Here is a 25,563-nt window from a genome sequence, read left to right as displayed (position 1 = left end):
AGCTGATCTTGCATGCTCCTGCTCTGGGATGTGAAACAAATGTTCCCAGCTGACTTTCCCAGGGCTGATGTGAGACTTTCGGTCTCCAGGGTTTGGCAGCTTGCTTGCAGTATCAGTCGCCATGCAGGTGACAGGGCCAGCACTATGATATGATCACACCTCCTCTGCTCCCATTGTGCAGGCTCGTGCAGAGGTGACAACTTAGCAGGAGGTGTCCCCAGGATGTCCCCATGCTGCCCTCCATATCAATACCTCTACATTTCACACACACACGTTCCCTTTGAATACAGTAGCGGAGCTTTTGTCGGATTAGGAAATTGCAATGACTTGTTACTTCTCTGAAAACAAAAGTCATCAATTACCAGGCTGCCATCAGCTCAGTGTGACATAGGGAGCAATGATTCAACACTGCCATCTAGTGCACACTAATGGAACTTCTGCATGGGAATTGTCTATCTGCAGACTGAAAGCAAATATTCCAAGTGGGCCCATTAAACATACTGGGCTGCTGCCTCTGGCAGATTTCCAAAACCTTCTAAAATGAACAATAAACATACTTTCAACCAATTTTAGTATTGCTAATTCATCATCATGCTCAAGAGACTCAATCTGTTCTTTAAAAAAAAAAACACTTTGTTCTTTGTATGTACATGGGACACAATATGGCTTCATGTTGTCTGCATGACCAGTGTAATTCTTAGTTTTCATATGTATGGGCTCCGCACAGTACCATTTCTCTTGTCCTGTATACTGGGTGTAATTCTCAGTATCTGTCCTTATTCTATATGTATGGACTCTGCACAGTACCACTTCTCTTTTTCCTGTATGCTGGGTGTAATTCTCAGTATCTGTCCTAATTCTATATGCATGGACTCTGCACAGTACCATTTCTCTTGTCCTGTATGATGGGTGTAATTTTTGAATATCTGTTCCCATTCTTTTTGTATAGTATGCTGGGAGTAATACTTGGTATCTGGCCTTATTCTGTATGTATGGACTTGCTTAGTATCACTTGCCCTGAGTGTAATTCTCCATTGAGGGGTTGAACAATGAGGTTTTTTTTTTTTTTTGCAACATTCTACACTCATTTGGGTGGACTGAAAAGGAAAATCTGAAAACAGCATTGAGGATTTAATACATTGATATATTGCGCTACACAATTTTACAAGGCTTTTACCAAATTTTTTTGGTATAGATTTTTTGGGATTTGGATGGAGTGGTGAAGCAGAGAACCACTGAGCCACCAATATCACTGGTAATGAAAATGAGGGTGAATTCAAATTTCTGAATTGCAGGAAAACAGGGGTACTCTCCGATCTGGACAATTCTTCCCATGACAACTGCCTAAGAGAATTTTTCCTATGCTGGAAAAATAGCTTGTTACTTCCTCTTGAATCTATCAAGCAGGAAATAAAGAAAAATCACCCTTATGAGAACAGATGGCAAAATAAAATAAAAACCTGAAAGTGGTTAACCCAACCTACGTATCCAAAAAGTTTTAGTTTTGCCGTTTACTCAAGTCAGCCACTCCATAACATGTGCTATGCTCTTATCAACTTACAAAGAGCTATATCGGGTTAAAATCTTTTTTTCTTGAAATTTTTGGCAAATTTATGGGAAGTGTATTCCTAACTATAAAAAATGTCTAGCACATCACTAAATTACAATGGGCAACAGTTGTATCATAAGTGGGAAGCATACAACCCAGAAATCACCAGTTTGACATCCCGGTTCCAGTGTAAATAGGTTACCTGTACCCGTCTGCACATTTTCACTATATTATTATAAATCGATCTGACACCTGCTGGTTAGTGTTTACTCACCTGGTGGAGCAATAAATATCAAAACATCATTTATGTTATCTTTCTGCTGAGTGTTGTAGTGTTCCCGGGACAGATTAAGTGTTTGATAGCAAGCATTCTGTTGGTGATCAACAACTGCCACTCCACTGGGCACATGTCTAAACACATCCATACATTTTCCCAATTATTTTATGTTCCATGCTTAGTTATATAAACTGGTATTTTTTATTTACTGAATTATTTATGTATTAGGCTCTATGAATCAATATAAAGGAGACCTTACTCACCTTACCCAAGCTGGACATAGGAACAATGAAAATGGGTTCCCCAGAACCTTAAAAATAAATAGTGTTGGCGAGTGTTCCACACTAGCAGAACAGTGATGCTAATACATGTGCCATTGTCTAGGTCTAGTAATTGGCCACATGAGATGAAATCAATGGGTATTTTCACTAGCTTTAGTGGCGTGCTGGCAAGGGGTGGTTTAAAGGCTCAATGGTAAATGTTAAAAAAGCTGAATGGGCATTGTGTCAATTTTTTATGTACGTCGACTATTATCCCTTGATTCAAGTCAGGTGAGACTCTAAACTTTCATAAGGAAATCTGTACCTAAAGAAATATGGATGCTGCCATTACTGATCTCCTGAATATACTAGGTGCCTCATGCCTGACTCTTTTGTCAACCTAATATCACCAATGCCTTGCAAAATACAAGTTTGGCCGTGTTCTGGAAGACTGAACCATCTCATGTAAGTTTGGAATATCGAGGTAAATGTCTATTCTGTTTGAACCGGTATTGATTCAAAGCAGTTAGTCTGCCATTCTATATTTTGCTGCTTTTGATTATGTTTTTTTTTTTTTTTTACACATTTAAGACCTCTTGGCTGGTGTTCCCCAAATAGTAATTGGCTGTTCACCATAGATAAGCAGATCTCTCATTAATTGACTAAGTGGGAATTAGGGCCTGCCAAGACCAAGGTTGTTATAAAACCTCTTTGTGGCCCAGCCTTTTATTTCTTCTTAGTGTGGTTAAGCATGAACCGATATCTCTCCATGTGCCATGTGATCTGTGGTCATCTATGTGGCATGTGGTCAGCCTACACTAGATGAAAGAGGGTCATGCCAGCCATTGTGGAAACAAACATATAAGCATTGACTGCAAATTTTCAATTTTTGGAAAAGCAGAGGGAGCTCTACGGGTTATAGTGAAAACCAATAATGATTGACTCTGAACATACCCCTGGGCCATTCTATTCCCACAGAAAGCCTGGCCATCAGACATTGGGATAGGCATTTTCAAGGGTCCAGGGTTTGTTTCTACATCTCTGTATTGTAGCTCAACAAACATGTCTGTCTTTAATACCCCTTAGCATTTTATCAGTAAACAAGACCCATAAAAATATTTGTCTACAGAAAATTCCCGCCGGTCCATTACATTGCATCCCCGTCTAGTGTTATTGGTGGACTGAATGAATAACGCATATGGGTCATGGACTGATCTCTGGTGAAATTGCTGGGTAAATGTGTACATTGCTGCAGCACACAATGGCCAAGCACATTTGCTTGTGAATGCCAGTGTGTGACATGCTGATTCAGAGGAAGGAAGGAAAAGAGAGACTAAGCAATGCACATAAATCATAAATTCATTCATGAATTAAAATGAGGTCCTTTCACACTTACGAGGGAAATTGCTGACATTCCACTGCACCTTTAAAGTGGGGCAGACACTGAAACACTCCTTACCTTTTGTCATATGATTAGTTGTGAACAATTCTCTGTAGAAGGCAGCGTGCAGGTTTCTGTGAATGCACAGCTACTCAGTAACTGTACTTAAAGAGAGAAAAGAGGTATTATTCATATCCAAACAAATGTTTAGTTTTGCAGAAAAGGTTAAAACCCTATCAGGTTATTTTTTGTGAGTGTGACCCACTAAGGAGATTTCCCATTTTGAAATGGTAGGAAATCTCTCTAAAGTGAACACTATGTTTATCTTAGTGACAATGGCAACAAGACAAAGGAGGGAAAAGGGGCTGAAAATCCCCAGTGGTGACACAAACAGCAATAACAACTTGGGAGTCTTACCCTATAACCCTCCCCTACCTAATCCAAAAAAATAAAACCTTTTTGTTACTATTACATACAGGTAATATCTGAGCACACTGAGTATCTTGTGATTTCTCACAATGGACCTATGCCCCTCTTTAAATTCTTCTTTGGTAAAAATATAAAAGCACTACAAGTGCTGACGTTTGTAACATGGCGTTGCCCCGTACAATATGTGTGTGATACGTGCTTGCACATTTTGTATAGTGGTATTGTGTAAATGTAATTGTGTTCATTCTTTATATTCCTTCTGCTTCTCCGCCATTCATTAATTACCAGTACAAACTCCTGGTCCAAAATGGCAGTGAAAGAAAAACAATTCCCAGACATGGATTCACACAAACCCCTGTCTGTAATATCTTCAGTTTGCAGCTTTAACAGTGCCAGCATTACAGCACAAGTGTGTGGGAAGATACATACAGAGTTTAGGCAAGATTCAGTGGTTAGGTTTAAGGAGTATGGAAATAACTGACTTTACAATACAAAGTAGTCTTACATCGATAGGGACACTGAAAGACTGGCAGCACACGAAATGTAAAGATTTTACAAGAAGCTTATTATAGCTGCTGCTGCTTTCTTTTGCTTCATACTTGGATAAAAAAAGTGAATAGGAACATTTTTTTTATTTACATCCTAATCGGCTATGAATTAGATTATTGGCCTTCCGTGCCTAGTCTGACTGTCTTCCTTTTTTTGGCCAATTGCTTCATTAAACAGAGTTGTTTGCACACTTTTCTGATATAGGGCCAGGGCAATAGGAAAGAGCGAGACACACACACAATCCCAGGGCTGGGGAGAATGCTAGGCAAAGATTTCTGAAATGCCCAGTCCTTTTGCCTCCTTAGAATGTTGTTGTTCCCAATCCTGTTAAAAAGGCAGATGAGAGACATTGCTTTTAAAGATGTTCAAAACTGAGAGTCTTCATTTCCTAAATTTTGGCAAAGTTGGTATTAGCTTCAATATGCCATTTCATATTTTCTATCAGAAACAATAAAGTAAAAAATATAATACATTTAAAAAAAAAGTGAACAAATATTCAGTGGCTCAGTGGTTAGCACTCTGGCCTTTGCAGTGCTAGATCCCAGGTTAGAATCTCAGCCAGGACACTATCTGCATGGAGTTTGCAGGTTCTCCCCGGGTCTGCGTGGGTTTTCTCCGGGTACTCCGGTTTCCTCCCGCAACCCAAAACATGTGGTTAGGTTAATTGGCTACAACCCAAAATTGACCTTAATTGTATTATAGACATATGACTATGGTAGGGACATTACATTATGAGCCCCAGCTAGTGACATTACTATGGACTTTGTACAGAGCTGTGTAATATGAGGGCACTATATAAATACTGTGTAATAATAATAATATACAAATAAGGCAGATTTAGTAGATTCAGTAAAAAGCCACAAAATATTTCATTGCCATATAATTGCATGATAATAATATTATTAATAACAATAATAATCGGATACACAAAAAAAAATCCAAATATAAAAAGCATTAAATAAAATAACCTAAACTACCCTAAATATATTCAAAAACTCACAACCTTGTTTTTTACATTTATATTTGCAAGATAAAAAAAAATCTATTGGTTACATATTGGCTGTACATCATTTGTTTATTTTCTTAAACATTGGTTTATTTGTAATGTAATGTGTTTGAGAATCTGAACAAATCCCGGTAATTGATTTTTTTATGATGTCCTAGAAATTTGTGGGAATTATAATACAGCAGTCTGCCTGCACATTCTATTATATGGTATGATTTTAACAATGATAAAGGCTTCTAGACATCATGGGTTAAATTCTCATCTATGTCTCATAGTTTCCCATTCTCACCTGTCAGTCACACTACAAGTGCTATTTATTAACCAAAAATCTTATAGTGGACGACCTTTAACCCTGGAGCCTGTCATTGGCAAGTTACAAGCCTGCAAATTATCACACCTGCCTGACTCTATGGGGCAATAAGTACAAATTCTAATTCTGAGTAAGTATAGCTTAACTGAAGCTGGTGCATAAAACATCCTTTGCAGTTGGTTTGATTGCAGACATGTTTGCAGTTTTTTTTGGCTGGAATTGAGAGCCCAGTGATTTTCTTATTATATATTTATTTTCAGTGAGCAATGCTTGGTAAAGGACCTTCTGCAATATTTTCTCAAACTTAACTGTATTACAATGTACAGGATCAGCATTGTGGTTTGCTGCATAGAAGGGCTATCAGCACCTGGTGTAAGTGTCTAGTATTATGGGAGTTGCCACTGATTGTTTTTAATAGCCTTGCTAGTCCCTAAAATATCCCATATGACTTGTACTGTGAACATTGGTTCCATGCAGCTGCAGGCACCTGGCCGCTAGGTCACCCGAACCATTGATCTTGTATGTAAAGAACCAACCTTAGCACATTATACACCTGGTACTAAACTGCTCACTCCCAACCTTTTTTTTTTCCTTGGCACTGCTGCATCAAGAGGAAAGGGTTCAGAGGCATGAGGAAATAGTAACCACACAGCAACCTCACTGCCAGTCTGAACATAGCCTACCTGCAATAGCAGCAGAACTATTAGGCCAGGTTTACACTGCTGTCAGGTGTGATAGTGCAATATGCCATACATTGCATTATTGCAGCCCTTCTATTTTTTATGGGCTGTTTAATGCATGGGAGCATACTAAAAGGGTGCCAAGACTTTGTTTTCTAATAAAGTGCACACCAACTGTGAGCTGCAAAACACTTCCATCAGCAGGGTGCATTGGGGTGCCCGAACATATGGCACCAAATCTCTCCAAGGTATACTGCATGGTGAGGAAACTCATGGCAATGAGCTAATGTGTGTATTGTGATGACCCTTACACTCACCATGTCTTCTACCTTCACTCTTCCAACTCTGCAGCTTCCATGCGACCCTTTGGCACTTGTTTTACAGTGATTTATACAACAAGTTTAAAAAAAGGCACAATGGAGTAGGAAAAAGGGACAGCAGGATTTAGTTCCCAAGTGAGGGGCAAAATATTACATCTCTGTGTATTAATAACAGGAATAGATCATTTTGCCATCATTCCGTAACATAATTATATCCAAATATACCAATAAACTTTCACCCAAAGGCATTGATCTGCATGATTTACTGAGGGTGGAGGGTACAACTATAAAAGTGGCACAGCCCTGCCAGACGAGTGCCATGCACAACTAAGATCCTTTTCTAATCTATCTGTTCACAGGCATGGGGCAGGGAAATTGTGTGTACTATGTAAACACATCATCATAGTCATTAAAGGGAATATGTCACAGCACAAAATATTAGCTTCAGAAGCCCTAGATAGAAGCAGCCAGTCACAGCTCTCTGGCAGGGCAGTGAAGGGGAACTGTAAATAAGGTCATCATCATGGAATTAGTACAAAGCCTAGGAGCTTTGCTCCCATACATAAAACTTTCTGATCTTCTGCTAAAATTCTGATTTCATTGGTATAAATGTTTTACTATCAATTATTTATTCTATCACAATTCAGGTGATCCAGTAAGTTAACATTTGATAAGTAACTTAAAAAATGGGGTTTGATTGATAAATGAGAAATCATAAAGTGATGATAGAGTAGTGAATGGATAAAACCTTTTAACCTCTATTGCTGCCTATGTAACTTTTAGGGAGATTTACTTATATCCTGATCACCAGTGTTATCAAGAATAAAAGCAAAGGTAAATCCAACATTTTAAGTTGTCATCAGTACAGGAAGAGGGGGAGAGGGAGGAAAAATGGATGTTTTTTTTTACAAATGGCAACGCGGGGATTCCTCTCACATTAAAAATATCCTCTTAATTCTTGTCCAGTTTACAAAGGAGGAAGTAGAGTGAAATCTCTGTATCACAAACATAGAAAATTGACAGCAGCTTTAATCTAATTAGACATATTTTAAGGCAGCGTTCTTAACCGGGGTTCCATGGAACAATAGGGTTCCCCTTGAGGTTGATAGGGGTTCCCTAAAGTAATGAGCGTTTTGTGCCTCTCATGTCAGTTTAATTGACACCAATGATCTATTTTGCTATTGGTAAGGGTGATATTCATTACAGCAAGTTATTGTACTGTATGCCGGGGATAAAGTACTTCTATTACTATAAAATTACTATATCCACAGTACCCCCTCCTATTCTTGGATACTTTCCACACCTACTAGATTGTAAGCTCTTTGGGGCAGGGTCCTCCTCCTATGTCAGTGTCTGTATCTGTCTGTCATTTGCAACCCCTATTTAATCTACAGCACTGCGTAAATCCTATTTATTGGTAATAATAATATTTACAGCAGGGGATCCCTAAGACCTGAACGTTATTTTAAGGGTTTGTAAAAAAGATTGACAAACACTTCTTTAAGGCTACAAATTTCACTTTTGACTTTTGGGTTTATTTAGGAATATTCCATTATTATTATTATATATATTTCATTATAATTGTTATGGTATATATATATATATATATATATATATATATATCAATTTTAATTATATGGCCATTTTTTTCATTTTAAATGGCTATCTGATTGAAGTTGATTGAAGTTGATCAATCACCTATGTTGACAATATTCATTTCAATCCAATCTACTCTTGGAGATTGTTGGACATACAGCCCGCATCATGAAAGGCTCCAATAGCGCGGTCCGATTCGTCATAGGATCAGAGTGCGTGTTGGCCCAAGCCGCCTTTTTTCTCCAGTAATCCTGTGACGGAGCTCTGACATGCGGTGTGGTACAGTTCTCATGTAACAAGTATTTCATTCTTGCTGAGGTGGCTGAACGTGTAATCCGTTGCTGCGGAACAATGCTGACTTTTGAACCTCTAACCACTGTGCAAACAAACCTTGTGCTCTACTTTGCCGCCAGCCAGTTTATTGACAGTCGTTAGTCACACGGCAACACATAGCAACAACCTGTGAGTGGAAGGAGTCATGGCCTGCCTGATGAGGCCTAGGTCTGCAGGAGGTGCCCGGACACTATTTTCGAGCTACCAATGTCTGGTATATCCACACCGATCTGATGCCGTCTTAACAAATTCACAATACTGCATTGACCGTATGATGTCTGTCCACAATCTAAAAACATAATAAAAGCTTATACAGCTCTTTACCAACAAAACTGCATGCTGATGGTATAAGAGCAATGCAAATATCAGATTGTGTGGGCTATCACCCTTTAGCTTCCGCCCGTCCCCTAAAATACATACTGAATATGTATCCTAGCACTTTATGAAGGATATCAGTCTCTGCCCCTGAGGAGCTTACAATTAAATCTTGTTGCCATAGTTACATTGTATGACACATATATACTGGGGAACTATGATCGCTACTAGAGTCCAGGGAGAAAACTGAAGCACCAAGAAGAAACCCAAACAATTGAAAGAACAACATACATACATAGAAAACCCCAGTCCCATAGTACAGATAGTAGTGAGAATTCAAAGCGAGCCTAATCCTCCCCCCCCAAAAGAAATATGTTGTGGGAGATTAGCTTCAAAAGCTGCTGTAGAGAGGTATTTCAAATTTCAGGGTGCTTGCCACTGCATAAAACATTTATAGTTTTCTCTTGATGGGGATCAACAAACAAACACAAAATTCAGCCTCCTGGCTCTTTATCAGCCCCACAGACCTAAACATCGGGAGACCTCCTGGGCTCTCCTAGCATACAGACTGTACACAATCTCTTCACCTGAGCCACCTGGCCTGCAACTTCCCTGGAGTCAGAAACACATATTCCTTTTTATCATCAATAGCCAGGTGTTACACAGCCACTACCAATTTTTGGCCTGGAAAAAGGGAGTACCTGGCCTTCCAGGGCACTCTGGGCATGGACCCAAAATAAAGGGCTGCAAATCTGCAACAATGAAATTATTAATGGGCTTTTCCGGGCAATGGAGAGGTAGATGATGCCAAATACACTGCAATAATATATATATATATACAGTATATTGCAGCTTACCAATCCTGGCCTCCCCAACATTGCATACCTAAGTAGCCAATCAGCTATCCCCGGCATAGTCATATAGGCACAAGGGGAAGATCTTTAGTACTGTAAGAGCTTAAAAAGTGACTTTGCAGGGTAAAAATTGTATTACAAACTTTTTAAATTGGATATTCTATAAGAACAATGACTGAATTGAGTAATCATTCCTAGTAATAAAAAATCCCTGGCTTTGCCCTCATATTGTCCCAATTAGATGGCCAAGCAGCAGAAACTATCATGCTTCTAAAACACTCATAAAATTATAAGACTCACAATCCGGTCATTTTTAGGTGGCAATCTAACATCAATAGGGTCTGTGAACACTGAGAGGCTAATACAGGGTAATAAGAAATGTATAGGATAGAAAACCATTCCTAATCACTAATGTTTACCCTGACAATCCACGGGTGGTGTTCATGTAGTCCTATTCCCACCCTGCTCTATAGACCTAACTGCTGCCTGCACACCTGTATGTCAATAGCCAGCCTAAACCTGAAATTTACATTTTGAGTGAACTGGCCATTCAAACTACAGGTTACCACAATAGATGTAAAGACGTGGTGCTTGAATGACTTTAAACATGTTTATGCAATGTCACAATTAAGTTGATTTCAAAGTAACCTGTATTACTTGTGTAGAAGTGTGAAATCTAACAACTTTATAGTTGCTGCTACTGAACATACTTTACAAGAAGAAGCTAAAAGGCAATCTGACTCTTACTACTAAAACACAATTCCTCCAAATTGCATCAAAAATGGCCACAAAAACTATATTGCAACAGGTGATTTTTTATAAAAGGAAAAACACATACATTTGCAAAGCAATAGCAGAAAATAGGCTGAAACGGTTTATTAACATTAAGTGTGGTTTCTGCTCACTTTCTGGCTGCCTCTGTGGAAATGAAAATTGGTTCTGTATAACCTAGCAGAGAGAATGCTGTGTGTGTTCCCTCTGGTTGACTTAGCTCTGTGTGTGGCTTGTATAAATCTATAGGATGGACATTAAGTAGAAATAAACTTAGCAGAATTATTGGTCCATGCTTGCACTGTGCAGACACTTCTCTGTGAGCTTTATCTTAAGGAATGGCCAGAAACATCTCATAATGCCTGTGCAATGTTTCCCCAGAAAATGATCGGGGGCCTTCTGAAATCTGATGATAATATTTTCTTGCTGACAGCGACAATTTGTTCTACATTAATATACTCATATATGAGACTCATCATAATAAACCTCTACATAGAACATGCAAGGGCGACTTGTCTGAGTGAACAGGTTAAAACTTACATATGGCCATGAAATACAGTATGATGAAATATCTTAAACTCCTGCATGCACACATTGCAGGCTGAGCAATATTTCAAGAATAAATATGCAGATAGGGAGTTGCTGAAAAACAAAGAGTCAGGTGTGGTCAGCCCTGCTGAACTCATGGAGCAGATAGAAGAGGTCAAAATACCACTAGTTGGATAACGGTAAACCTGTAGGGGGTGCTGTGAAACCCAGCCCTGCCATGCTGCAAATGTACCATACACAGAAATGGCCATATTCATATTTAAGTCTAAAAGACTAATCCTTAAACGTGATCTTTCACTCATTTAGAGTGGGATGACCTCAGTAACCTATCCCCAGCCCATTCTTACATCTACCTTCCTCGTGCTTTCCAGGTTCCTTGGGCACCTGATAGAGAAAAGTTAAAAGCTCTTAGTAAATTCAGGGCCTCATTGGGGTAAAGACCTTCCTTCTGTCCCCGCTTTAATACCAACTGCTCATCAGATCTGACTTTTGTACTTTACCTTACACAAAAGTCTCACTTGGAAAGGTCCCATTTTACAGCCTATACTGCAACAGTCCTGTTTCAATAGATTTTCACCTCTGTGGCTGCTGAGATACACTTTAGAAGCCTAATGCCCATCCTATGCCAGCAGAGATTGATATCTACGCTACATGTCTGGGCACAACAGTACCAGCTGCCTGTCCTGAAGATTTAGAGAAGACTCATACAACCAAGAATTTCTTTTTATGGGGCAGGTGGTCAATCAAGGAATGGATTTTATAATTCGATTATTGTGCAAGCTCAATATATTCAAGTAGATCTAAACACTAACTGGTAGAAATTTAGTTTTATCATTTTATATTGTTTCACATTTTTTTTTTATTTCAGTTTCACCAATCTCTACTTCTTAGTTACTTCCTGTCTACATGCATGGACTCCAGTATGAACTGCATGTCATTGCCGGACTGGCTTACTGAAAGTGGCAATGGTGGACCACAGCTGCCTGTTGCCCCTGCAGGGTAAGCATTTGAAGGGTAATGAGAGCATAAATGAGGGACAGTTTTCACTCCATAAAAAAGGCTTTGAATAGGAAAGAATGCACATTGATTATTTAAATGAGAGCGGCAGCTTTAAAAAAAGATAAAAAATAATTTTGAAAATGTAACACATTAAAGTTCATGTAGAAGAACAATAACTTAACAAACAGTACCAAGTCAGATAAATTAGTTGACTGTACTTTATTTTGCATATTGTAGTGTGGGAGAATGAAACATTTTAAAGTTTGATTTTTTTTTTTCGGAATACAATGTGAAAATATTGATTTACTAAAGCAGTTGAGAATCCACCCTTAATAAATGAGAAGAGGATCTGCTTGCCAAATATGTGAAAAAAACTCCTTTCGTTTATCTGCAAATGATTTGGTAAAGATTCTCAACTCGTTAGAATACCAACCCCATTATTTACTGCTGAATTCCCAAACTGTTGCAGAAGTCCAAGTTGCATAATGCCTGTGCAGCACTTGTCCTTCACTACAGAAGAAAGGGCTTGTAAAACTGAAAAGCATTGCACACTTTTTTTTTACAAAGAAAGTTTATCGGAAAAAAAAAAAGTTTTATTTCCTCATCTCCAGCGAAAGTTCAAATAATTTAAAATACAAAATGTTGTCAAATTAAACATAAGCTAATAATTAGCAGTGGCAACGTACAAAACACAAAAGGACAAATATCATTAAATCTCTGATCACAGCATTTGCGGTCATCGTAGAATATAACCCCCTACCCCAATAAGAAGTATCAGAAAAGTACAACTCCCCCCCACCCCCACCCTAAACCCAGACATTCAAAACAAATTCCCCCATTCAGTGCTTGGAATCATGGGGTTGCATTGAGCTCCAGGATCCATGAATGTGCAGAGAGCCCTGAGAAATTCCACTTGCAGCTCTATATTCACCCTCTTTGAGCAAAATGAACTGTTTATGTAAGAGTTAAATAAACAATTCCTAACAAAAGTTCATTTCACATATAAAACAAATACATTATAATAAGGCCTATAATTTGAAGTTGATGTCCAAAGATCAAGGTCCTTGAAAAAAATTGGGCAGATGTTGCTTTAAAGCATAGTCCACAGATAAAAAAATGCCAATTTCTCATTTTGTCTTTCTCCAGCACTCTGGCCCCTCCACAGCTTCACCTTCAGTTGGCCAGCCAGACTCCACATTGTCCGATGCCTAGGTAAACAGTCCAGTCAGGAGGGGGAGGGCTTCTGTTTTACATTTAGAAAGAGGAATGTAAAAGTTTCACTAAGTGACTGGGTTTGTCATTGGGCCTACATTGGTGCCAGACAAGGGCATCATGTGACCCATAGAGGGCACAGGGCTCAGGGGATCCTGTCCATTTTGCCCATTCTGAGTCTGCTGAATTCTTTTTTTGTTAATCTTTCGTTCTTTGGCTCTTCTGTTCTGGAACCAGATCTTCACCTGAAAGTAGATAATATATCATCAGAAACTTGGCCATAGTCCACACCAATATTTCTTGAAATGTTTATTCTAGCCAGAGGTGCAGATATATCAATTTATATTCATTAATTATCCCTGTTTACTGTTGCCATTCTTGGTTTATGGATCCGGTGCCCAAAGGACTCAACTGCCAATAATACACCCCGGTATGGTCTATCCCCAGCCTGTAAGGCCAGTAGAAAAGGTTCACTTTGCAAAGTAAATGATAGTAAAGAAGGTAATGTGGAGTTCATTTTAAATATCAATTCATGTGCTAGCACTTTTTTTTTAATTTTCCTTAGACATAATTGGTTATTTAAAGTGAACAGGTAATTGATATTTACTTTGCTAACTGAACATGTATTTTGAAACAACCTCCAGCAAATCACCCCCACTGTCTGCATACTTTTGTATATTCTCACCATGTTTGCAAGGAATGGGGTCTAACAATATTGATTGGTTGACCATCTTCTCTCTCTAAAACTGGTTTTACTGTGTGTTTGTCTGTGTCTGACTATGGTAGTGAAGCACAGCTTTAGACAGCAGGTGACCTAACATTGCTGCAGACATAAGAAAACATTGACGCAATTGAATTGTTTTCTCTTGGATTTCTCAGTAAGCCTTCCCCGCTGCCCCCTGACCAGACTTGCTTTGAAAAGATCAATCAGCTAAGATGAAGTGTCTCATCCAGTCACTAATTCCCCAAACACATTGGCACTACCCCTCCATGAACTGGAAAGTTTTGTTCTCTTTAGGGTAGGCAACCCTGGGTAGTTTTGGCCTTTTTTGTTTTGGAAATGATCTAAACACTTTAAGAAATGCAGCCTAGTAAAAGGCTGTTTGTGCATTTCCCTAAGCATTTCACAGTTTGCTTCCTATCTCTGTCTCATCTGCAATTGTTAGAGTATGAAAAGGATCAAAGCGGGAGAGTAATACTGAATATCAAAGTGAAACAATCTAGAAATTGTTGTTACCATTTATGACATATTAGGAATGGGGAATTAAAAATATTGTAGTATTCATCTGGGTACTGATACATTTGGCAATCTTAACTTCACCAAGAAATAAATGTACATGTTGTGTAGTCATACCTATATAACAGCAGCATTACATGAACTGCTCTATAGAAAGCCAGCATTTAACCAGTACACCCAGAATGGCGGCCCAAAACTGGCTTTCCTATTTGTTGCTTGCCACTTGTATATTGGCATAACTAATACCTATAACATAGGTACATATTTTTCATCCACTGGGTAATAAAAAGTTAAGTTTTGGGTTAGGATCCCAGGATTTATTTTATGTTAATATGCTATTTCTTAAATGTAGAAAATAATATTAATATTATTATTACTATATATAGATTGGCAGTTAAAGCAAATGACCTTCAGTGAGTTGTTAGTATATTATTATAAAGCCAAATTAATGATACCAGCTCAAAGCTATACGAAACCTTCAGAAGCATACCCTTGTATGCAATAGGGAATCTGAAATAAAATAACTACTGTCCAGCTGCAGCCATATTTATGCATATGATGTGGCCCTTTGTGTCCATTTTAGTTCTGTGCTCTCAATAATGTACATTTGTTGTATCTTCTATTACAAAGCACTGCACAATATGTTGTCTTCTAGTATAGTAATCTGTACCATGAAAAAGATCAAACTGCAATCAAAATCACTTTATATGCAGTTATCTATAAAATCCTAACTGATATCTAGTATCACTTACAAATATCACACAATATCTACCTAGTCATATATACACTATACATATCAACATTTGGGGTTATCTACTAAAACTGCTTTCATTATAAGCTTGTTTTCTAGATTGAATTATAATAATGAACATTGAAGAAAAAAATATTTCCAATACACACTTTGGTTTTTTGATTACAAATTTGTGTCTTTGGCAAAATATTTAGTTACTTAATAAAAGTTGTAAAAAGAAGCCAAAATTGTAATTTATTTGGTAAATAAACCAATTGCTATGTCACAATAGATTTACGCTCAATAGGTTTTAGCAGCAGCCAGGATGATCTCATTTTACAAAAATCATGTATATAGTTTTTTTTTCTGTAAAGTGATGGTATGCAGGACTGCTGAAATCTCATACACGACCCCTTGATTAATGTGGAATTAATGTCACCATTCCTAGACAGCTGCTGTGGCTTAATAAAAGGTCATGGTTAATGCTGTGGCTGCACAGCCCCTTATCAGCTCCATTAGGATCACATTAATTTTTCTCATGGTCATACCTGTCGTTCAGAGAGCCCCAGATTGACCGCCAGCTCCGATTTCCTCCTGATGGTGATGTACCTGCTGTAGTGAAACTCCTTCTCCAGCTCCAATCGCTGGTGGTCCGTGTAGACAACCCGATATTTGTCTTTAGTCCGGGTTTTTCCTACTGCAGAAAATAGCAACATTAATGCAAAGCAACATGAAGAATATCCAGCCTGCTACATAAACTCAATATCCCCTGCTTAAATTATTGTCACCAATTTATATTGCTAATCTCTGTCCTAATTCATTAATGATCCCTGAATATGTCACTATTAATAAAAGGAATATCACTATTCTAACCTACCTTCAACAGTATACCTAGACATGGTTTAAGGGATAAAAAATCACCTAAATATCAATGGATATCTGAATTAAACACAGGCTTGATTGACAAATGTTATCATTATTAAGTATTAAAAAAAGATTAAAAAATTATACATTCATAGAATCTGATTGCGCACCTGAAATAAAAACAGGCTACAGAGAAAAATAAGTTAATCCTTGAACATTAGGGTATTTTATTAATTACACAGGCTTGCGCTAAAATTTTAATGTACTTATTTAATTTTAATGGAAAGTGATAATTTTTATGGACACTTCCTGATTAGGTATGCGAGACGAAAATAGGCTTCATGGATTGTAAGCTCTTTGGGGAAGGTTCTCTCCTTCTCCTGTGTCACTGTCTGTATCTGTCATTTGTAACCCCTATTTATTGTACAGCGCTATGTAATATGTTAGCACTATATAAATACAGTTTAATATTAATAATAATATTGGATCAATATTATAGTAATTATTATTAACGAGAAAACTTATTACTAGTAACAAAAAAGGACCTGACTGGGTATCTGAATGAAAAGTTTAAATAAAAAAAAAAGGTAATAATTTAGTATTAAGGAAACATATTAATCAATAGGGGGAATACAAATATTCCTCTGGGTATTCCAAGTGACTAAATATCAAATGACTCCATAGATAAGTTCGTATTTTATTCTAATTAGGGTAATTTGGTATTTTTATATATATATAAACTGGATACACGCTGAAAATTATTACCAATAACGGGGAAAATAGGAATTAATATTAAATTGCATTGCTTTATTATCAGTTACACATTAATTTAACAAAATTATACACTTACTATTGTTAATTTTACGTTTCTATTCATATTACAGATACATGCATTTAAAATTCATCTAACGAAAAAAATGAAAATGGCGAATATTAGCAGCAGAAGGGGTTAATGTGAGAATTAATATCATTTCTACATTTCTTTAAAGCAGTTATTACTTTTTCACGCCATTTATTTTATAGTACTCTTACATTATGTTAAAAAGTAGCCAGCAAAATGTTTATGTTTCAAATAATCAATGTGTTTATAAATGATTGAATTAATAAATGTGGTTATTTGGCATGGACAGTCCCCAGGACTCCACCTGTCCAGTCCCAGGACCACGTGGCTCTGTTCCCCCTGCACTTCACCTTCTAATAATTTAGTGGCAACCTACTTCATCAGGATAGCATATTATTTATGTGAAATAGGGCAATTGCTTGTTTCCAGTGCTATTTAAAGAAAGCTGCTATCCACAAAGCCATATAAACGACACCCATATTCCAACTAATCATCGTTAATATGATAGGTGCTATAAAAAGGGCCAATTAGCACCTAGCACATCTGAAAACCACAATTTACAGCAGTGCTCAGGCATTCTGATAAATGAGATTTTACTTGTGGCAGACCCTTCATTTTCCCAGAATACACCAGGAGTCCCAGAATACACTATAAGATTACCTGATTCGCACAGATTCAGAAGTTTTTCTAGCATTTGCTAAAATACAGATCGCAGGAATACAAAAGGGGCTATTTATAAAGCAGTGAATCTGTCATTAATCCCTGGTGGATAATTTCCAGATCTGTGTATTTCAATGGCAGTATTTGATTCTTTACCAAATAATATATCAGATTCACTGCTTTATAAACATAGGCCCCAAGGATGTAGTCCTCAATCAAATAGACAGTTCGTGAGCCTTGCAAACCTAAGATCCCCCTTTCCCTTTTTATATAGACAAATCACCTAATATCCTACTGAACAATATATATTAATTTATACTCCTGTTTATTATTATATTGATGTTATTTGTATAGTTATTGTGTATATATAGTTTTATGTTCATGTTATTTTATATCATTAAGTTGTAATCTATTATTTTTACTACTATTAGTTTATAGCCTATAATATAATACCAGTTATCAATTGTTTATTGTTACCAAGTGTTTATATGTTGCCTTTTAGGTACTTAAGTGCCTTCATCTTTTATTACTTTGTTAGTGGCTGGTGCTGACTGTTTTTGAGCTTTGTAACAGGCGAGTAGCAAAATGTTTATTGTAACATTATTTTGTTATCATGTAATATTATTGTATTGTATCTGTATTGTACACATAATGTAATAATGTATAGCTGTCTGTATTTTAAATTTTTTTATTATGTGTTGTGTGTTAAATGTGCTGTACTGTATACGTATTGTTGCATATATGTAATTAATAAGCGTATTGGTAACTGACTTTATTTTTTTTTATTTTGGATGAAGTGCTGTTTTGCCTCTTTGCCTCTGCCTCTTTGCAGCGTTTCAATAGAAATTTAAGTCTCACCAAAGTCTCTTCACAGACATTCTGTGCTGTTGTTTGCTCTGTCCCAGTCATGTCAGCTATGTGGCACTATCAGGATCTTCTAGTACTTGGTTTATCTGATCTAGTAGGTGTTTAATGCCTGCCAGGCTCCCTCTGATCAGGTAGATCTTAACAAAGTTCTACAAAGACCCCCTGTGCAGAGACAAGCAGGATCAGAGAGAATTGGGCAGTGCTAATGAGTGGAGGACACAATCTCAAACAATGGATTACAAGCACAGCTTATCAAAGAGGAACCTTTAGAACATAGTACATTCTGTTTGAATTACCTCCAATGTCGACCCTAGCTTTTATCCCCAGGGCATTCACATTTACTTAAGCAGCGATTTCTCAGGCATAAGTTTGAATAACCTCCCAACATATTCAAATGGAAAGACATGGAAAAATTATAATGAAATATTGCTGATTTTCATGTTGGCTCAATAATGCGCCTCTGTCTTAGACTCCCCTAGGGGGATCTACTGCACCAACTAACAGACTTTTTGTACTTATATTAAAATAGTTTTACAATGCTAATTGAGGTCATGTCCTGCCAAACGTTTGGATAGAATACTTTACTGAAAGTAAACTGACATTCAATGATCATTTAACTAATGACTAAAGAAAACTCACTATTGTTAGGTAATGAGTGTTTATTCCATCTTTTCAGTTTTGCGCACGGCTAAATCCATTTTAGCAGTGCGCAAACAATATTAAATTAAATTAAATTAATTAAATTAAATTAAAACAATATTAAATTCCTTTGACATGACTTGACAAGTACTTATTTTTATTTACTACTACTGTATTAGTAATACTGTTTAGTATAGTTATTAATAAAATATAGTAATTATATTATTATATTAAGTATATGATATATATAACTATGATATATATATATATATATATATATTACATGTGTGCATGTGTCTGATCCATGCATAAAATACATTGCTAAATTTCTGTGATCATCTTGCTGTTTGCAGATCTAACCAATTCCCTAGTTGGGAACACATTGGGAAGCCCAGATAATCCATAGCCTGTGCCACAAATCTTTATTTACTGCTATGTTGTCTGCCTTTTCCGGTCAGCAGGAAGGACAATTGGTAGCAAGGTGTATATCAAAGCTAAGCACACATGACAGATGGGTCCTGGTACAATTACAGCCTGTCCACTCTTGTCTGCAATAAGCCTGGAGCTGAAAGGGACATTACCATGACAAGAGATCGGGCGCCTGACTTTCTCGCCTCTTTAGAAGACATCAGAAAAGAAAACTTTTACACTGACCCCTCAAACTTTCTCTTCACCTCCCCTCACACTCCATCATTGCCCCACCCTCAGCATCAAACGAGACCTCTTGTCATTTGTATCAGCCTGACACCCATGTGTACATCTTCTTATCGCTCATTTTGGCGCACGTTGCAACAATTTTTATTTTTATTATAAGGATTTACTCTAGATTATTTTTGTCAATTAAAGGGTTACCATTGGACTGTTTATTAGATTGTCCTTACATCTATATACTGTGTGCCTTTTCGGTTATTACAATCAGTTCTCTTATCATTCACACAGGTATCTGGATTTATTCAGAATACAATACACCTATTTATGTCATAGGCAAGCTGATAAGATCACAGAGATTCGTACGGCTTGGGGTAATTATATCTACATCAGAAATATGTACTTTAGCCTTTTTTGATGTGAGAGGCACCACATCAATCGCCCATTTCCCAGTCACAATTGCGCAAATGTGTATGGGGAATGGAATGAATAAAATTGGGGGTGTTATCCCTGGCAGCCCGAGCCCATGAGTGCAGTTTTCAAAGCAGTTGCAATACAAAAAAATATAGGGCAACAACATTTTTCCTTTTCCTTAGTATTCCATTTAACCATTCAGCAGATCTTGGAAACCAAATTCCCTGGGCTTGTTGTCTGCAGCCAAACTTAATCTGCTTTATTGGCTCACACATATCAGCCTAATGAGTCAGAAACTAATGTAAACGGTGGGGCCCAGGATTCATGACATTGTAATTGGTTATAAAAATCTTTAAGTGCCTTATAAGCACGGGACAAGCAATTTCTCAAGTGTTTTACTGGCTTGCAAAGTCAGCGAAGCTGAAAAACCCTGTGTGTGTATTCAGAGCATTACATGATATATCCATTTACTGCATGATGGACAAGCAAACAACATTATATGGATATATATAAAATATACATAAATATCTATATATATATCTATCTATATATATATATATATATATATAGCGCAGGTTTCTAAGCTATTTTATTATATTTCCTATTAATTTATCCAAGGACAGAATACGTAATATTTGACATATCATCACACTAGAATAACATACTTTGCTTTAAACCTGTCTAGATAAATTGCTAAATAAATAATAATGAAAATAAATATGATTATATATTAGAAAAATCAAAGTCGTGCCTCACCCACTGAGGTCCCTTGTGCGGGTGGTTTTCTCATCCATTCGTAGTGGTGCCTCCTGTGCCCCTCTGAAGCCCCTGGAGAGACTTGAGGTTGGTGCCCAGCTGGCAGCACCCCAACACAGGGTGGCCCCTGGACCTGTCCAGTTGGGTAGTCAGATACAGGGCTATAGCCCAAGCTGCCCCCTGGAGAAGGGTTGAGTGGAGTATGTCCTGATGGGTAGGCTGTGTGGCACCAGTCATCCCTGGGGGGCCCATAGGGTGTGATCCAGGGTGAGGATCCAGAAGAAGGTGCCGCAGAGTCTAAGCTCAGTCCGTGGTATCCCCCATAGTCAGGGTATTGGGGGGCAGCAGGGTAGTTCTGGAGCCCAGGGTGGCCTCGCATAGATCCAGGGTACATGCCAACGTCCTTATCTCGTATGTAGCTGACGTACATGATGGCAGAAGGTTGCCAGCTAGCTGCATACTGCACTCATGCCCTCCTGCACTGTGCTCCTTCCTAGCTCTGCTCCTGGACGTCTCCTAGTCAGACACTCCTAGAGATGTGACTCCATTGGCCGCCACTTGCTCTGTGTACAAGGCTCTATTAGTAATGGCACACCAATGGCAGGTGACGTCAGAGCCCTGATAGAGCCCCCCTTGTCACCATTTGCATGTAAAGTGAGATAAGGAGAGGGCAGCGACCTGATCGCACAGAATACTCCAGCCTTTATTGTTCAAGAGCTTCCTCCTTCCATGACAAACCTCTGCACTTTAACCTCCAATCACGGGTTCAAAGAGCTCAGCGGTTGGCCCCAAAAAACAAGTTTTAAGGGCCCAGAGAAGAACTGCAGGGCACAGCCAATGTCCCAATATGGGCATAGAATGCATGGCATAGGTGCCCATATGGAATGAGAATGTAGGCAATGATTGTAACTGAACATTGCACCAGGAAAGAGGAACTTTACATTCCACCTTCTACCTGCAATCTATGGAGATACATAATTATATGTGTGTAATATTTCTATACATGCACATTACTTTCTCTTTCTTTATTATAAATATATTATATATTCTTTCTTTCCTTTTCTTCTTTCTTTCATGATCATTGTTCAGCTTGTCATCGCATGATTTATTTTCCCATCATAAATACAGATGTAGGCCAATATTTTAATAGAACTGGGAGACATGCCTATTTACTAATAATGTAACTATTTTCAATATCAATATTTGGTTGAACTTTTTATAATTTAAAACACCTCTATCTTATAGATGCTTGTGTATGTTGTAATGTAGAGATAAGACCCTATTGATGTCTCCAGATTGTTTTATTCACTATATTTTGGGATCTGTCCTGGTCTAGGTGACATTTCAGGGCTGGTCTGTTTTACTATAATTACGGACTATGCGAATTTAAGGAAAATGGGTAAGTAGATATGAAAAGGACAGGTGATAAATTAAAATATAGACACAGGCATATATATAGGATTTTGCAGTTGATCATTTTGGTACAGACCCCTAACCCCTAAATAATTCCCGATGTTTCAGGAATGTTACATCTTGCCGACTATTGATTATCCTTGATATAAAAGTTTGAAAAAAGTTATTCGATGCGATCCTCTAGGCTTGGTTAGCAGTTGTATAATGTTCTCTATAGGACATTGATCTATCAGTATCAATATTGAGAATATCACTCATTACCCTTCATTTTTTTTATAGGAGATCATATAATTACAATAACAACTGATACACACTTTTCTGTAAGAATTATGTCTGATCTATGCCATTATACACTTTAATTCTTAATCTTAATCAATCTTATATTATGCAGAAGAAATATTGATATATTATAGAATTCTCTGATCAATGTGCACAGACATCTCAATCTTCCCCAATGTAAATTGGTAAAAGGTTAAAGTTAAAGGATTCGCTAATTGTTTTTTTATTCTAGAAATAAAAAGTTTGAGTTCAATGATCACATTTCGAAAAACACAGATTACATCGGACGTTGTTCATTCACTGCCCCACCAATACTAAATACACTGGAATATATTCTACAATAATCTATTAGGAGACAGTGATCAATTATTGTTATTTATTGATTTACCGGGAACATGCCAGGTTCAATTCAGTTCATAGGTTCCAACGTGCTAGACATTCACAATTATTTGTACTATATAGGAAAGGTGAACTCAATTATTAAACCAGATACAGACATCAAAAAAGTAAAAAAAAAAAAGACGAAAAAAGTCTAGCACTGATTTTAACTGAACTAAACTAAAATTGAAGATAATAAGCATTCTAAAAAGTAATATCTAATTACATCTATTGACTGATTTTATTATACATGTCATTGTACATCCATGCTGTGTATGCTGATTATTGCTGTGTAGCTGTGTATGCAGCCACTGTGATCAGGCAGCTCAGGTTAGATGGAAGTTAGTTGTTCACAAGGAGGAATCATACTAACTACAATGTTGTATAATAAATTATTATAATATTAGAAAAGAATTTTTCACCAGTATTAATTCATCATAAAACTATAATAAGTTGTTCTTCATATTATAAATGACACTGTTCCTGTCACCTATTAGTGGGACCATAAGTGGCAGTTTCAGCACACATACTGCAAGAAATGATGAAATTGGTGAAAATAAATGTGATTCTAAATCACTATGATGTTGTAGAAAATAATGTGGTTAATTGTTTAAAGTAAACCAGCCTGAGAACACATTTACCTTCTGAAAATACTAGTTTCCTGGCAGTGATATTTCTTTACTTTGTAAATCAGTAATCCAGAACAATGATCAAAACCATGAACATTGTTATGAAGTCAATAGTCATTATCTGTGAACCTGTTCCAGGTGAATGACTCAAAGTATTGAAGCAGAAGGATCATTATGATAGGCAAGCTATAAATGTTAATAGAAGAAGCAATGGTAACCTCCAGGAGTGGCAGGTAAGTAGTTTCAATTAGGACTATGTAGTAAAGCTAGCTGGTGAATTTCACACATTTCCCAGGTTAATGCATTCAGAAAATGAATCAAATATTAAGTCTAAGCCACGTTAACAACTAGAGTAAAACAATAGTGTATCATCCTGTGGGAGGTATGCCTAGTGTTTTACTTGTTTTTTATTCCAGTTGTCGAAATTATTATTTTCTTAACCATCTACAAACAATTTATTTTTACTTTACTAAATTATACATAAATATTATGAATTTTGAGAACAGGCTGATGTGTCTGGATCTTGATCAACTATATCCATCCTTTATAGACAACAATATTTATTCTAGAGAGTTTAGCAGCCCTTTGCCTCAGTTATATCTGATCACACACACAATGAGCCTGAATTATTAAAGACTGGTGAAGATAGGCCATCATGGGAGAAGATAGGTAATCCAATAAATCTGCAATGCATCAAGTCCAGGATTTAAAACATTTGCCAACAAATGTCAAATTATTTTTAAGAAATACATACCAGGTTTGTTAGATCACCCAAGTTCTCCCATTATAGTCTGTCTCAATGTTTCCTGGCCTCTTTAACATGGGGGAACTCCTTGATATTTTGATCTTCAGGGAACCCTGGCTATTATCACAAGTGGAGAGAATGCCTCCTACATTGCTGGCTGGTGAAAAGAATGGCACCCTTACAGATAGCCTAAAAAATGTATTGGTACCTGTTCAACTGACATGAGATGCACAGATTGCTCATTGCTAAAGGAACCCCTCACAATTTATGGAGGAACCCTGTTTGAGAAACACTGGTCTATCTCCTCCAGTCTTTGGGAGCTTTAATATATCAGGCCCCATGATCTACAATAGAGACTAGACACAAAACAGTGATCTGCTCAGCAACATGAGAGCTTCCTTGACATGGAGCTGTCTTTACAATTCACTTGAACCATACAGGACATTACTAAACCACAATATTATATGATTATATGAGGCAGGAAAGCACGCCTGCTCCCAGACCTGTTCCTATGGCCTGACCTTAGGTATCTAAATCACATGCTCTGCGGCTGCTGGAGTCATTGTAAATGTTGCATGTCAACAGGGAAGCTGGGTTGCTACACTCTGCCCTTTGTACAGCAATATTTATTTCCAGTAAAGACATACAAAATTAATAATTTTCCTGGCAGGAATTAAGATTCATTCTGCTCAGTAAAAGCAGAATACTGAGCTAGATACTGAGAAATGGTAATTAGTGATGAGACCGTGCTTGCACACAACATATTGGGGAAAGCAACAACCCAACAATCCAAGGAAATAGATAATATTATATATTATATTTTAATATATATAATTCACTATTATCATTATTATTATTATTCATGTACTTGAACACAATCTTAAATTTATATGGCTAAACTAAAATATATTATCCTCCCTACAGAATAAGCAGTGTGAAGGACTTTTTTTGTGTGCAATGAGCAAAAAAATGATTCAGGAAATTGCAAATAGGAAAAAAAGAAATAGTATCAGCAAATCACCATGTTTGGTGATTAAGTTAAGGCTAACTGAGCAGAATTACCCTCTTTATAA

The 25,563-nt window shown here is 37.2% G+C and overlaps 1 protein-coding gene across 1 annotated transcript; it reads right to left on the bottom strand.

Moving 5' to 3' along the window:
* Window positions 1-12,995: 12,995 nt before the first annotated feature.
* Window positions 12,996-21,624, bottom strand: CDX2 (caudal type homeobox 2). Its single transcript, XM_072431456.1, has 3 exons — window positions 21,047-21,624; window positions 15,906-16,054; window positions 12,996-13,635 (listed from the first exon to the last, which is right to left on the bottom strand). The coding sequence occupies exons 1-3, from the start codon at window positions 21,474-21,476 to the stop codon at window positions 13,459-13,461; spliced, it is 756 nt and encodes a 251-aa protein (XP_072287557.1). The 5' UTR covers window positions 21,477-21,624; the 3' UTR covers window positions 12,996-13,458.
* Window positions 21,625-25,563: the final 3,939 nt, after the last annotated feature.

Source organism: Pyxicephalus adspersus, chromosome 1 (assembly GCF_032062135.1).
Source record: "Pyxicephalus adspersus chromosome 1, UCB_Pads_2.0, whole genome shotgun sequence".
Lineage (NCBI taxonomy): Eukaryota > Metazoa > Chordata > Amphibia > Anura > Pyxicephalidae > Pyxicephalus > Pyxicephalus adspersus.
This window is presented reverse-complemented; position numbering and strand designations above follow the sequence as displayed.